General features: G+C 38.5%; 1 protein-coding gene across 1 annotated transcript; it reads right to left on the bottom strand.

The window, feature by feature from the left end:
* Positions 1 to 2546: 2546 nt before the first annotated feature.
* Positions 2547 to 4220, bottom strand: LOC150088052 (irregular chiasm C-roughest protein-like). The gene has a single exon (XM_090369993.1). The coding sequence runs from the start codon at positions 4218 to 4220 to the stop codon at positions 2547 to 2549; it is 1674 nt and encodes a 557-aa protein (XP_090226119.1).
* Between the last annotated feature and the right edge of the window lie 8912 nt (positions 4221 to 13132).

Below are 13132 nucleotides of genomic sequence, written 5' to 3'. Positions count from 1 at the left end.
TGTGTTCATCTCGCCTGATCTGGAATATCGTTCTGTTTTATCGTCTAGTGGCTTGGTTAGGACAAAAACCTCGTATACCCTCAGGGAAGAAGAGAGATGGAGATATTTACCCCTTTTCTACCCTTTTTCCCCGCAGTTTGGGCTTTGCGTTGTGCTTATTATTATCGGGTAATCATGCAACTGATTACTCGATAACCGCAGTTACCTCCGAATCATGTTTTAACGTTTTGCCTTACTACTTTAGTGGTTGAATGTGAGGTTTTGGCAGTTAAGAGAAACTCCTATAATGCAAAACATAATAAAGTTTAATACAAGTAAAGCTTACACATTTTAGTCCTTTCAGTGATATAAATTCAACAAAACATTATGATAGCAATAGGATCATGTTCTTTAGAGTTATCATTCTTAGACACAGCAATTATTAGTTACAAGATTATAAAAGGCTAGAAAGAATCCATCTGTTCAGTTTCATGTTCTCATACTATACCTTTTCAACTAACTTACCCAACTAAAGATACTCCTTTCGCTTGAATAGCTAATCTCCTCGATACTCCGTTATTTCGGGCGTCCGTTACCTTAACAGGGATTGCCGTATTTCTCTTCCGTTCTCGGTCGCAGGTTCTCCTTCGTTCGTTCGCTGGTTTTTCCTCTTCTTTTCTCCGGTAGCTTTTGCTCTTCACGTTGTCTGTCTCTTTCTTTTCTCTCCCTCTTCTCTCTCCCGAGGACCCGCTTTAATACTCCTTGTCTTCCCTTATTGTTTAGATAATTCTCTTTCTCTTATTGGAGAACTCCCACGTCCTCGCACATTCGGACTCTACGTCAAAAAAAAGACTTCATCTTAAGGAGCGAAGCGAAGTGATCATCATCTCTCGATTACGCCATGCCATGTATCAAACATTCTGGCCACACGTGTAGACACTTCACCAGCTCCTTATTAGGAAAATGAAGAGTCTCTAACTTACATATTCACCGAGTTTACGATGCTCGGAGGAATCGGCCATATCCGTTCTCACGGGTGTTGTGTGTATATCTTTCTCTGACCCCCCCCTCTTTCTGTCATCATTATTTGCATGTTAAGTTAAGCGCATCTCTTGTGTTTATAGAAATTTAACCCGGTAAGTGGCTCCCAAGATAGCATCGCCGGCCAGCAATTGCAAGCTTCTGTAGAGTTTTTCCGATAGGCTTTATTTTTGCATAGTTGCTGTGGCTAATTTCGCCATATTTTAAGTCATTATAACAGGTTCCAATTTAAAGATTTAAAGACATTTAATTTGCTTAGTTTTAATCACTCTAAAATTGTTAATAAATGGATCTTTGGGGAATAACTAAATAGGGGAACTATGAGACATTATAATTAATATAGGCGCCTCCGTAGCCAGGTGGGAAGGAGCAGCAGTGCGTAGCACATGCTTCTTGATTAGACCGGGGTTCGAGCCCGTCACCACCAAATACGGAGGATGCGGAAAGGTCAGGGAATGACCACTGCACCGGAGCAATATGGCCTTAGTTGCTAATGCTCCTAAAAACCAAAAATAACAATATAATTAATATAATTACTATAGATTTAGGGGAAAGGCGGAATTAGCACTGCAACATCTTCCCCTACTTCCCCTTTTTTTTCAGAATTGAGACCGGGGATTTAGAAGAAAATCACTCTTCTTAATTCTGAAAAAACCAAATCGGGCCCTAAGCTAAAATTCCCGAAGTAACAGATGGGTTCTTCCTTTACAACTGCCTCTACCATTAATCTATACATATATATATTCTCAAACACAAAATACTAGAAGATTGACATCTATGATATTATAACATTTAGTAATATTGTATCATGAACAATAATAAGTTCTTAAATCTTCCAATGGATATCTTCACGCATTATTGCACACACAGTTTTACAATGTATGGTATTTCTTATCTTTATTATATCTTCTCAAGTGTCCATTGTCCTTATAAGATTCACTAATCACCATGTTTCTTTGGTCTGCTAGGCTGTAGTACACTTCTGTTTTAAGAATGATTCACGTCTTTTCTACCGCATAATCGTCCTTCAAGATTTTCCTCCAAGCATGGTACATTATTCATGTAATAAAATAAACAAAGTTAGCACATGTTCTTATCATTATATCTATTTATCCTGATGCTAATATATAACCATACATAACACTGATGAATAATAGAAAAAGTAACAATCAAATTATTATTTTTTTTTCAAGAATTTAAATGTTTACAAGCATTAATACTTTCATAATTATTTCACAATTACTATTACAAGTATATCACTCTAACATAGTTATTCCATTAAAATTTCATTTGAAGAACTTTACAATTTCATTTGAATGTCAGTAGAATGTCAACAGAAGTATTCATAAAGTTTAAAGTTCTAAGTGTTTCTTTTAATTCACTCGCAAGTTTTTTTTTTTTTTTTTCCACACGGGACAGTGAGTCCCTGCACACACAGTTTGAGTGTTTCCTAAAAATCAAAACACTTCTGAAGCTCATTTAGACGTCAGGGAAGAGGAGAAAGGCTTTTCCTCCCCCTTTTCTTCTTATTCTAGGCTGGAAATGCTCACACGATCGTCGTCATTCTCGCTATAATAGACTTGATAAATGCGTATTTGATCTGAAGTTTCCATATTGATGCTCCCACACTTCCATAGCTTCCATAACACTGCTCCTAGTGTGCTTAAGATCAACACTATAGCTGGAATTCCTAACGTAAGGTATACTGCTTCACGAGACCAATTCCTTTCTAGATGCACCACTAATTTTAATTGGCCCCATTGATTCCATACAAGACATTCATAAAAGCCAAATTGTTTTGCTTGGACTGCGTCGATGCTGAGAGTACTGGTTACAACTCGTTGACTCCATACTTCCAAATGCGTGGTTAGTAGTTCATTAGTCATGGTATTTTTCCAGGTCACATTCTGTAAAGGAGGAACATGTTTAAAAACACATTGTAGCCGAACGTCGTCTCCTAAACTTGCTAGATGTGTTTTACAGTTTCCTTCTGGTGATCCTTTTATATAAATTAATGCCTGATCTTTCACTAAAGGATAGTTTGAGACTTCTGCTGTACAAGTGTAGCGACCTGACATTTGACGTGTCATCTTAGGAATTGCTAAAGTAGAAATGATACTGCTTTGAATAATCTTATCCTCGAAATACCATTTTATTACTGGAAGTGGATTTCCTCTAGCTTCACACTGTAGCAAAACTGGATTTCCTTGGATTGTAGCAATATCATTCAATTTAGATATGAAAATGGGTCCGTAAGATACTGTCAATACGTAGGAAGCTTGGGCTGTTCCTAGTTCATTTCGAACTAAGCAGGTGAAATTATCGTTATGGTTTGTTCTCATAACACTTTTAATTTCAAGAGAAGCGTCTCCTTGTTTTATTAGCAGTTCTCCGTTTTTAAACCATTTGTAAACGAAAACGTCTGGGTTTGCTCTGGCTTCACATTTTAATTTGAACCGATCATATTCACGTGCGATTTTTGAGGTTGTTTTCATAGTGATTCTTGGCTTATACTTCACTAGGACTGTAATTGAAACCATTAGAGGATGCAAGTAAGTTAGATGATTAGCGACACAGGTAAATGCTTTCTTATCATACTCTGGTGATAGAGTGGTTATCCATTTCAAATAAGTGTTCATTCTTATTTTGTCTGACCATAATTCCTGACTGGCTTGTACTGATCCGTTGATGGGATTACCATTAAAATGAATCCATCTCAAAATAGCTGGCGGTTTTCCTGCTAAAGATTTGCATGTAACAGTGGCTTGCTCTCCTTCGTTCCCATTAAGGAATGAGCCTTCTTCGATTAGAGGTGGTAGAGGCGTAACATAAATTGTCACGATAGCTGTACTTGATCGGAATTGACGTCCGTCCTTAGTTTGAACGTGGCAAAAATATTTACCTTCATCTGTCAGCTGCAGTTGGGTGATTTGCAATGCAAAATCATTCTCTCTAGGTGATCCGATGATTTTGTAATTAGGAAGCCCTGGTGGTCTGAAAAGGTGGTCTGTGCTTTTTCCGTTGAAAAACCATTTAACGGTGACTGTGAGATTTGAAACTAATCTACAGGGGATGATGATAGTTTGACCAGTAATGGCCTCTCTATCTAATGGCTGAAGAATGAAGATACCGGTATGATAAGGCGTACACCGAATAAGTAGCATAGCTAGCAGGAACATGATCTGTACTGGAGTAGTCATATTGATGAGTATTCTGGTATGTATTTCTGTCAAAAATAACGTTATCCCGTTTTTTTTTTTTTTTTTCTCTGGGCCTAAAGTAAAATAAAACTGTAATGTAGGAGATAGCGGATTTTTTTTTTTTTTTTTTTTCTCATTAAATTTGTTTCAAAAACCTAAAATACTAAAATCAGAGTTGAACAATTTTTTTTTTTTTTTTTGATCGTTCCATTTGATAGGCTCATTTTTTTTTCAGGAGGAGTGAGAAGACAAATACCAAACTTCTTTTGTTACTGCTTCCTCTTCTTCCCTTCTCTCATATATATTATTATTATATTTTTTTTTTTTTTTTTTTTTTTTTTGATGAGAAAAAATAAGAAGAATCTTTCACTCAACATCTGAATGTTGATCTTTAGTTTTATTCATCTCTCTAAGCTTTAGATATACAAAGTGAGAGAGAATCTACCCTAATTGTTTCTTCCTCCTTCCGATTTTTTTTTTTTACATAATTGGATGATTCTTATAGGAAAACCTGTAACAATGTTATTCTTACTTCCTGTCTGAGATTCAGTTATGCATGATCCATATACTCTCTTACCTTCCTGCAGTCGTTCTCACTGATTTTCCCGTAGTCAGTCCTGCTAATGTAGTCATTCTCTATATAATTTTGAACACTTCCCACACACTTTTTATCATAAGGAACATACCTTTCATTGCCTGCCATATTGATCCTAGTATGAGCTTTATATACTAAAAACAAATGCTAAAATTATTCCTACTATTACATAAATCACATAGATACTTGGGTAAACAATGTCTATTTCTAATCAAATCCCAACATATAACACAAGATATCTTCAACACTCGTCTCTTCCTAGTAAATGTATAATTCCTTCAACAATCTTACCCTTTTGTGAGATAAACAGAAACTTTAAAGGTCCCGGGGTTAATAAGAACTCCTGGGGAACACTCACTTGAAGGGGTTTCTTTATCCATGACAAAAGATTTCTCTGCTCCAACTTTTCGTATAATTGCCTCTGTGTGTTGAAGTAAAAACAGAATTCATAGACATTACCTTTAAAACCTTGTTTGTTCAAATCAAACGTCTTGCCTCAAAAAGTTCAGAGCAGTGATAGCCACATGTCATTCCTTATAGATAGGTTTTGAGTGATTTAAGTTAGCACAGGGATAATCGTAATTTATGTAGCATGAAGAAAACAGCTGAAATTTTTTTTTTTTTTTTTCTTTGATTCCTACAAATAACTTATGCTTTTGCTTGCAATTTACAGTTAGGATAAATTGATTTCTCTTTCCTGTGTCTCTAACTATACCATTTAATACTCTGTGCTTCTTGGGCTATCCAATAATATAACTGCTGATAAAACTTCATGATAGAGTCGAAAAAAAAATCTATCCTTTTCCCATTTTTTTTTTCTCAACTCAGGGCATCTAAAAATCTCCATACTAGGTCACGCGCAGTAGTCCCTGTAGGTTGATTCGAGTTTCCCTGGTTTTCCTGAGATTCGGGTTCGAATATTGGTTCTGTTGCCCACTGTACAAGTCGATCATATATACTCAGACCTTCAGAGTGCGGCGGTGCTGTTTCTGTCCTTTCCTCGGAACAGATCTGAGCTGGCTGAGTCTGAAGTTCAATGTCATTCTCTATATCCTTCGAGGGAGCGTTAAGTTTCATTTCATCGTCTGTCGATTGGACTATTTCAGGAGCCGTTATCTCATTTTGTGACTGGGGAAGTATTTTCTCTTCCTTATACTCAGGAATTGATACCAAATGAGGCTCGTGATGTCTACTCCGTAAATTGTATTGGTGTGTTGGCTGGGAATGCACTTGCTGTTTTCTGCCTGGCAAAGTGACATTCTCCTCTTGCCTTTGACTCTGTGAAACTATCTGTTGATCCTGCCTTAACACTGTTGATTGTTTTTGACTCTTATTAGGTAAATACCTTAACGGGATCGAAACGGGCAAACTTGGCACCTGGAAAACCTCTGGGTCAAGCCATTCTTCTTCTGATTCTGATTCAACATATACCTCTTTTGGTTTTGTGTGTTCAGAGGTTTGTTCAGGTAAGGAAGTAGTTTCTGACGGCTCTAAGCGTAATTCTGGAAACGGTTTGCGTTCTATGACTTTAGTTAACCTATCCACGTGAACTAATTGTTTATCCCTAGGGTGATATATATGCTGAATCTGATAGTTCACTTCAGATGCTTGAGATATAACCCGATATGGTCCACTACTCTGACGAGACAACTTGCGTGTTCTACCTGGTTTAACCGTCGGAGTATAAAGATATACTATGCTTCCAACCCTAATCTGCTTATCTACGGCCTTAGTAGAGCGATATCTTTCTTGGGTTTGTGCAGCGTCTTCCAGATGTTGCTGAACTATTTCATAAGTTCGCTGCATCCTTGCTACCATTTGCTCTGAATAATGCTCCAAAGAGGCATATGTAGGATGGGTTTCTGAAGTCCAAATATGCTGTGGCATTACAAGATCTCTTCCATACATTAGATAATTTGGTGTTTCATGAGTAGCAGAATGCACAGCTGAATGGTATGCTGCTACTGCCAATGGAACACAGATATGCCAGTCTGATTGTGTAGCATTCACGACATGCGATAGGATTGCTGCCAGAGTTTTATTCAGCCTCTCTACTCTTCCGTTTGTTTGGGGATGAAAAGCAGTGGTTTGAAGCTTCTTAATGCCCAGTTTTTGATAGATCTCTTTCATTAAAGTTGATAGGAAGTTAGTTCCTCTGTCTGTCAGCAGGGTTTGTGGGATTCCATGTCTGGCAACCACATGATTTACAAAAGCTGTAGCTATTTCCTCTGCTTTCTGTGTCTTGAGAGGTATTGCTTCCACATAACGTGTAAAGCAGTCTAATACCAATAATAAATATTTATGTCCATCTAGACTGGTCGGCAATGGACCAAGGATGTCCATGCTCACTGTGCACCAGGGAGATGATTGTGTTGGGAGTCGCAGCAAGCGTGCTTTTGCTTTTGGATTATATCCTCTTCTTTCTAAGCATGAAGGGCAAGAACTGACATAAGCTTTAATTTCCTTGTACATATTTGTCCAGAAGAAATTTCTTCGTACTTTCTGTAGAGTCTTGTCAAACGATAGATGGCCACTGGAAGGATTCGTATGACAAGCCTCCAAAATCTGACCTTTTAATGCATGTGGAACCACAACTTGCTCAAATGGCTGTTCTCGAGTCGATTTAGCATCAGGTAAGGAGTAATGATATAATATCCCCTCATTTAGATAATAAGAATCTGGAATCTTAGCTAAAGCTTGGCCATTTCCTTCTAATTGAGTGATTAAGGCGTTTAGACTGTTGTCTTCCCTCTGTAATGTTCTCATTAATTTCTTAGTAGCCTCCTTGGGCATTACTAATGCTTCCAATGTAATTCCGGTCGACATCGTCGCAACTTCTTCAGTTCTGAGTTTCTTTAAGCACTTAGGCTTTGCATCTTCTTCTAACACTGGTCTAGACAAAAAATCTGCGTTTAAATGCATTTTTCCCGGCCGGTGGACCACATCAAACCGGTAATCCTGGATCATTAAGTTCCATCTCGTCAATCTGGGCGTGGGGTTTTTTAATTTCAATAAATAACTTAAGGCTGAATTATCTGTGATGATCGTAAAATAATTCCCATACAAATACGGGCGGAACTGAGATATGGAGTACACCACAGCTAAACTCTCCTTTTCTACAGTGCTATAGGACTTTTCAGCCTGTTTTAGAAGTCGACTTACGTAAGCAATTGGATGTCTCTCCCCATCTTTTGTATTCTGCTCTAGAATTCCCGCGATGGAACTCTCACTCGCATCTGTGGCAAGGAAAAAAGGCTGGGAAAAGTCTGGGTAGATAAGGACCGGCTCTGTTATCAGGGCCATCTTCAATTTCTCAAAGGCGGACTGTGTTGACTCGTCCCACTTAAATGGGGTGTCCTTTTTTGTGAGATCGGTTAATGGCTTGGCCACCTTCGCATAGTCCTTGATAAACTTTCTATAGAATCCTGTCATTCCCAAGAATCTTCTCACCTGCTTCACACTTCTAGGATGGGCGCAATTTTCAATTGCTGAGATATTTTTCCGATCTGGTCGGATCCCCTCTGAACTGACTCTATGGCCGAGGTAGGTGATTTCTTCTTTTAAGAAATCACATTTGGATGGCTTGAGCTTTAGATCATACTGCCGCAGGCGCTGGAACACCAGCTCCAACCGTTCTATGTGTTCTGAGAACGTTTTACTGCAAACCACCACATCATCCAGGTACCAGAAAATGGACTGCGTTTTGAGACCTTGCAATACGATCGTCATGGCTCTCGAGAAACTAGCCGGCGCCCCCTGGAGGCCAAACGGGAGTTTTTCGCATTCGAATAGTCCTCTTCCCGTTGTAAATGCAGTTTTATGCTTATCAGCGGGATGCACTGGTATTTGCCAATATCCCGATTGCATATCAAGCGCCGAGAAGTAACGAGATCCAGAAAGGAGGTCCAAAATTTGGGAGATTAACGGAAGCGGAAAGCAATCTGTGACCGTTTTAGAATTTAATTTCCTAAAGTCAATACACATCCTCATTGATCCATCCTGTTTTTTCACCATAACGATCGGAGCACTATAGGGTGAAGTACTTGGAGAAATTATGCCTGCATCCAACAACTCATCGATCTGTCGATCGACCTCGTTTTGTAAAGAATATGGTGTTCGATAAGCTCGTTGTGCAACTGGGGTATCATCTGTAAGTTTTATTCTATGATATAGAACTGTAGAACGACCTAATTGGGATGGAGAATTAGCAAAAACGTCTCTATATTTATGTAGCAATTGAGATAACTCCTGTCGCTGTGAATCAGTCAAATGATTCAGCTTGAAGTCACTAATCGACACTGGAGGCAGCTTTTTCCTGTTATCTTGTTTACCTGCAAAATTAACTTCATTCATTTTAATACATTCTATAACAGCAATTCCCATACGTTTTGGTAGATGTAATGGTTCATCAGAAACATTTGCCACTAGGACAGACACCCTTCTGTCCTGAGATACCTGGTCAATTGAAGTCCTCACAGCTACATCGCTCCGGCCTAGATTATAATTCGGCTCTACAATTACTGATTGCCCTGGGAGAAACTTGGAATTACACTGAACTGTTAGTATAGATTCAGTATTAGGTGGTAGGATATGTTTAGAAGTTAGTTTTCCTACTGTGGGTTTTGTGTCACCTAAGATTTTCTCCCTAACTCCTATTTCTCTCATGCAAATACCAAGTGGTAAAGATTTTAAAATTCTTTTCCCAGAATCAATGACAAAAGAACGACGGCGTAAGATGTCTGAACCCAGGACAATTTCATATCTAGGGCTTAATGTATCTGAGGCTACAAGAACATGTTCTATAAATGTTTTTCCATCTAATGTCAAGTTTACAGTAATTTTCGAATGCAAGGGTACAATATTTCCCCCGATTCCACAAACAGTAACATCAGGTGGCCTTTGTTTCAAAAATCTGTCATTTTTAATTTTGTGAAAAATATCTGCACTAATTAAAGTTACTGAAGCCCCACTGTCAATTAAAAACGTTGTTGGGATTCCTTGAATAAAGCCTGCCACTAAAGGTAACTCTGTATCCTTCTCAGCTGTAAAAATCCCATGCTCTGCCCTACTATACTTACTATGTTTTGGCATCTGTTTGAAAGATTTTGGTTGTCAACTCGATCTTCGACCAAATTGTCGGTCTGAAGCCACTCCCATGTGATTAATCTGCCTACGATTGAATACCCGAGGTTGTCTATATTCAGTATTATCCCTATATAACACTCCTCTAGGTCTAGCATAATAAGCATTCGATCCTATATTATTTTGAAAGCGATTTCTTACCCTGTTATCAAAAGGCATTCTAACTTGTGGAGCGCTAGTGTAGTCATTTCTGGCTACTGTTGGTCTCCGATAGCCCTGCCGATAAGGGGCCTCTTGACTCGGGGTAAAGATGCGTGGTCGTCCCGTAACATTTTCGCTCCTCTCTCTGTTTATATTTCTTTCCGATGGTCCTAACTCCCTGCTCTGTCTACCGTAATTCGACCCTACTTGGCGGCGCGCAGCTTCTCTGTTTGTAAACAATACGCTGTGCGGAGCGCTCTCGGCAATTGGCCTCACAGCGGTGTCTAGCACATTAGGCAGATAACCCTGCTTACGCTGATTTTGTCTAATTTCTTGTAACTGTTGGTCAATACCCGCTGCGAAATTCTGAAATCTGTTGGCAAGAGTAGACAAGTTTCTTTCTAAGCTATTTAAGTTAGTGTTGTTCGTTGATAATGCTTCTAGTGATTGTTGTAATGAATTTATTTGTTCTTGTTCGGGAGTTAAAATTCGATTGTTAGCCGTTTCGGTCAAATTTATAGTAACATGTTTAGTTTGAGTTAATCTTTCATTTTGTTCCTCACGAGTCGAAATTTCTAGCGCTAGTTGATAAGTGGCTGGATTTTGACTAAGAACTAAACGTTTCAATCTAGGGTTTAATCCGTTCAAGAATTGTGCCAATAATGTCTGATCTCTTAACGCAAGTATTTCTGGTGTTTCATTCTCAGTTTTAAAAGCAACCCTACACAAATTGTTTAAACGAGTGCCAAACTGAATGACTGTTTCAGAAGATTCCTGCCTAGCAGAGCTAAATTTTTGTAATTGTGATATGAGTGGCTGTGAACGTTCAAAATGTGTTATAAATGCCTCTTTAAACTTGTCATAATCCTTTTCGGATCTTAACTCCATCGAGTGAGAGAGAAAATCAGCGGCGGGGCCCTTCAGCCGACTTTTCACCACTGCCATTTTCTCTCTGCCAGACCAGTTTGCAATGCTTGCAGTTTCTTCCAGTGATTCGAAAAAGAACGAGGCCGATGGCCCTTCATCGTCTTTCCCAAAGTACATCGGAACTAAATTAAGAAAACCAGCAATTTGAGGCGGATGCACCCTCACAGGTGTTGCCTCATGTTGTGTGGGAAATAACGGTTCAGAAATTTCTAAATTTGCCCCATCTAAGCTTGGACTTTCCATTTTGCTGTGTAATATTTGTATATTAAACGCTTATATTAAGTTAATACCAATGCGCCTACCGTACAGTCCCAATTTTCCAAATAAATATACTTACCGTATCATGGCTAAGTGAGCATTTCAAACATTATCAATATTAAATTCAGCTTTCTAAAATTTATATATAGCGCGCAAAAGTTAAGAAAAATAAAATTCAAATAAAGTTACTATATAGAGAAAGATAAGAAATGCAAAAATTTCATCAGCAACAAGCAGCAACTTTTAATTCTCTTTTATTTACCTTCTAAAAACATTTATAATATGTTTACATTACTAACTATTAAGTTTCTACTTTTCGTTCATGCCTATATTCCCAAGCCAAAATGTATGCAGCTAACTGCTTTGCTTTATAATATGTTGCTACTTTTTGCTCTGCATTATCAAACAACTGTAATGATAATAATATTGATATTTTATCATCACTAAATAAAAGTAGTACAGTAAAATTCTCTCTGCCAAGAACTCAAAAACACCACCGTCCATTTCATCTTTCTGCTTATTAGTCCTGTAAGCTTAATCAGTTTCTCTTCACTACTCAAAACCATCCTGGGCTTAAGGCACCATGTCACCTCGCACACACAGACGCTGCACATATATATACTCGTTTCACTTACTTACTTAGGTCTTGTGTGTACTAGGGTGTGGCCGCATCAGAACTAGTTAGTCTAGGCATAACCTATACTTTTTGTTCTAAGTGTAGTTACGTTGTTTCCGACACTTTTCTTTTGGTCTGCCATCTTAATTTGCTTTACTGTGTTCATCTCGCCTGATCTGGAATATCGTTCTGTTTTATCGTCTAGTGGCTTGGTTAGGACAAAAACCTCGTATACCCTCAGGGAAGAAGAGAGATGGAGATATTTACCCCTTTTCTACCCTTTTTCCCCGCAGTTTGGGCTTTGCGTTGTGCTTATTATTATCGGGTAATCATGCAACTGATTACTCGATAACCGCAGTTACCTCCGAATCATGTTTTAACGTTTTGCCTTACTACTTTAGTGGTTGAATGTGAGGTTTTGGCAGTTAAGAGAAACTCCTATAATGCAAAACATAATAAAGTTTAATACAAGTAAAGCTTACACATTTTAGTCCTTTCAGTGATATAAATTCAACAAAACATTATGATAGCAATAGGATCATGTTCTTTAGAGTTATCATTCTTAGACACAGCAATTATTAGTTACAAGATTATAAAAGGCTAGAAAGAATCCATCTGTTCAGTTTCATGTTCTCATACTATACCTTTTCAACTAACTTACCCAACTAAAGATACTCCTTTCGCTTGAATAGCTAATCTCCTCGATACTCCGTTATTTCGGGCGTCCGTTACCTTAACAGGGATTGCCGTATTTCTCTTCCGTTCTCGGTCGCAGGTTTCTCCTTCGTTCGTTCGCTGGTTTTTCCTCTTCTTTTCTCCGGTAGCTTTTGCTCTTCACGTTGTCTGTCTCTTTCTTTTCTCTCCCTCTTCTCTCTCCCGAGGACCCGCTTTAATACTCCTTGTCTTCCCTTATTGTTTAGATAATTCTCTTTCTCTTATTGGAGAACTCCCACGTCCTCGCACATTCGGACTCTACGTCAAAAAGACACTTCATCTTAAGGAGCGAAGCGAAGTGATCATCATCTCTCGATTACGCCATGCCATGTATCAAACATTCTGGCCACACGTGTAGACACTTCACCAGCTCCTTATTAGGAAAATGAAGAGTCTCTAACTTACATATTCACCGAGTTTACGATGCTCGGAGGAATCGGCCATATCCGTTCTCACGGGTGTTGTGTGTATATCTTTCTCTGACCCCCCCCTCTTTCTGTCATCATTATTTGCATGTTA

Source organism: Mastigoproctus giganteus, chromosome 3, assembly GCF_048544385.1.
Source record: "Mastigoproctus giganteus isolate SK-2022 chromosome 3, ASM4854438v1, whole genome shotgun sequence".
Lineage (NCBI taxonomy): Eukaryota > Metazoa > Arthropoda > Arachnida > Uropygi > Thelyphonidae > Mastigoproctus > Mastigoproctus giganteus.
This window is presented reverse-complemented; position numbering and strand designations above follow the sequence as displayed.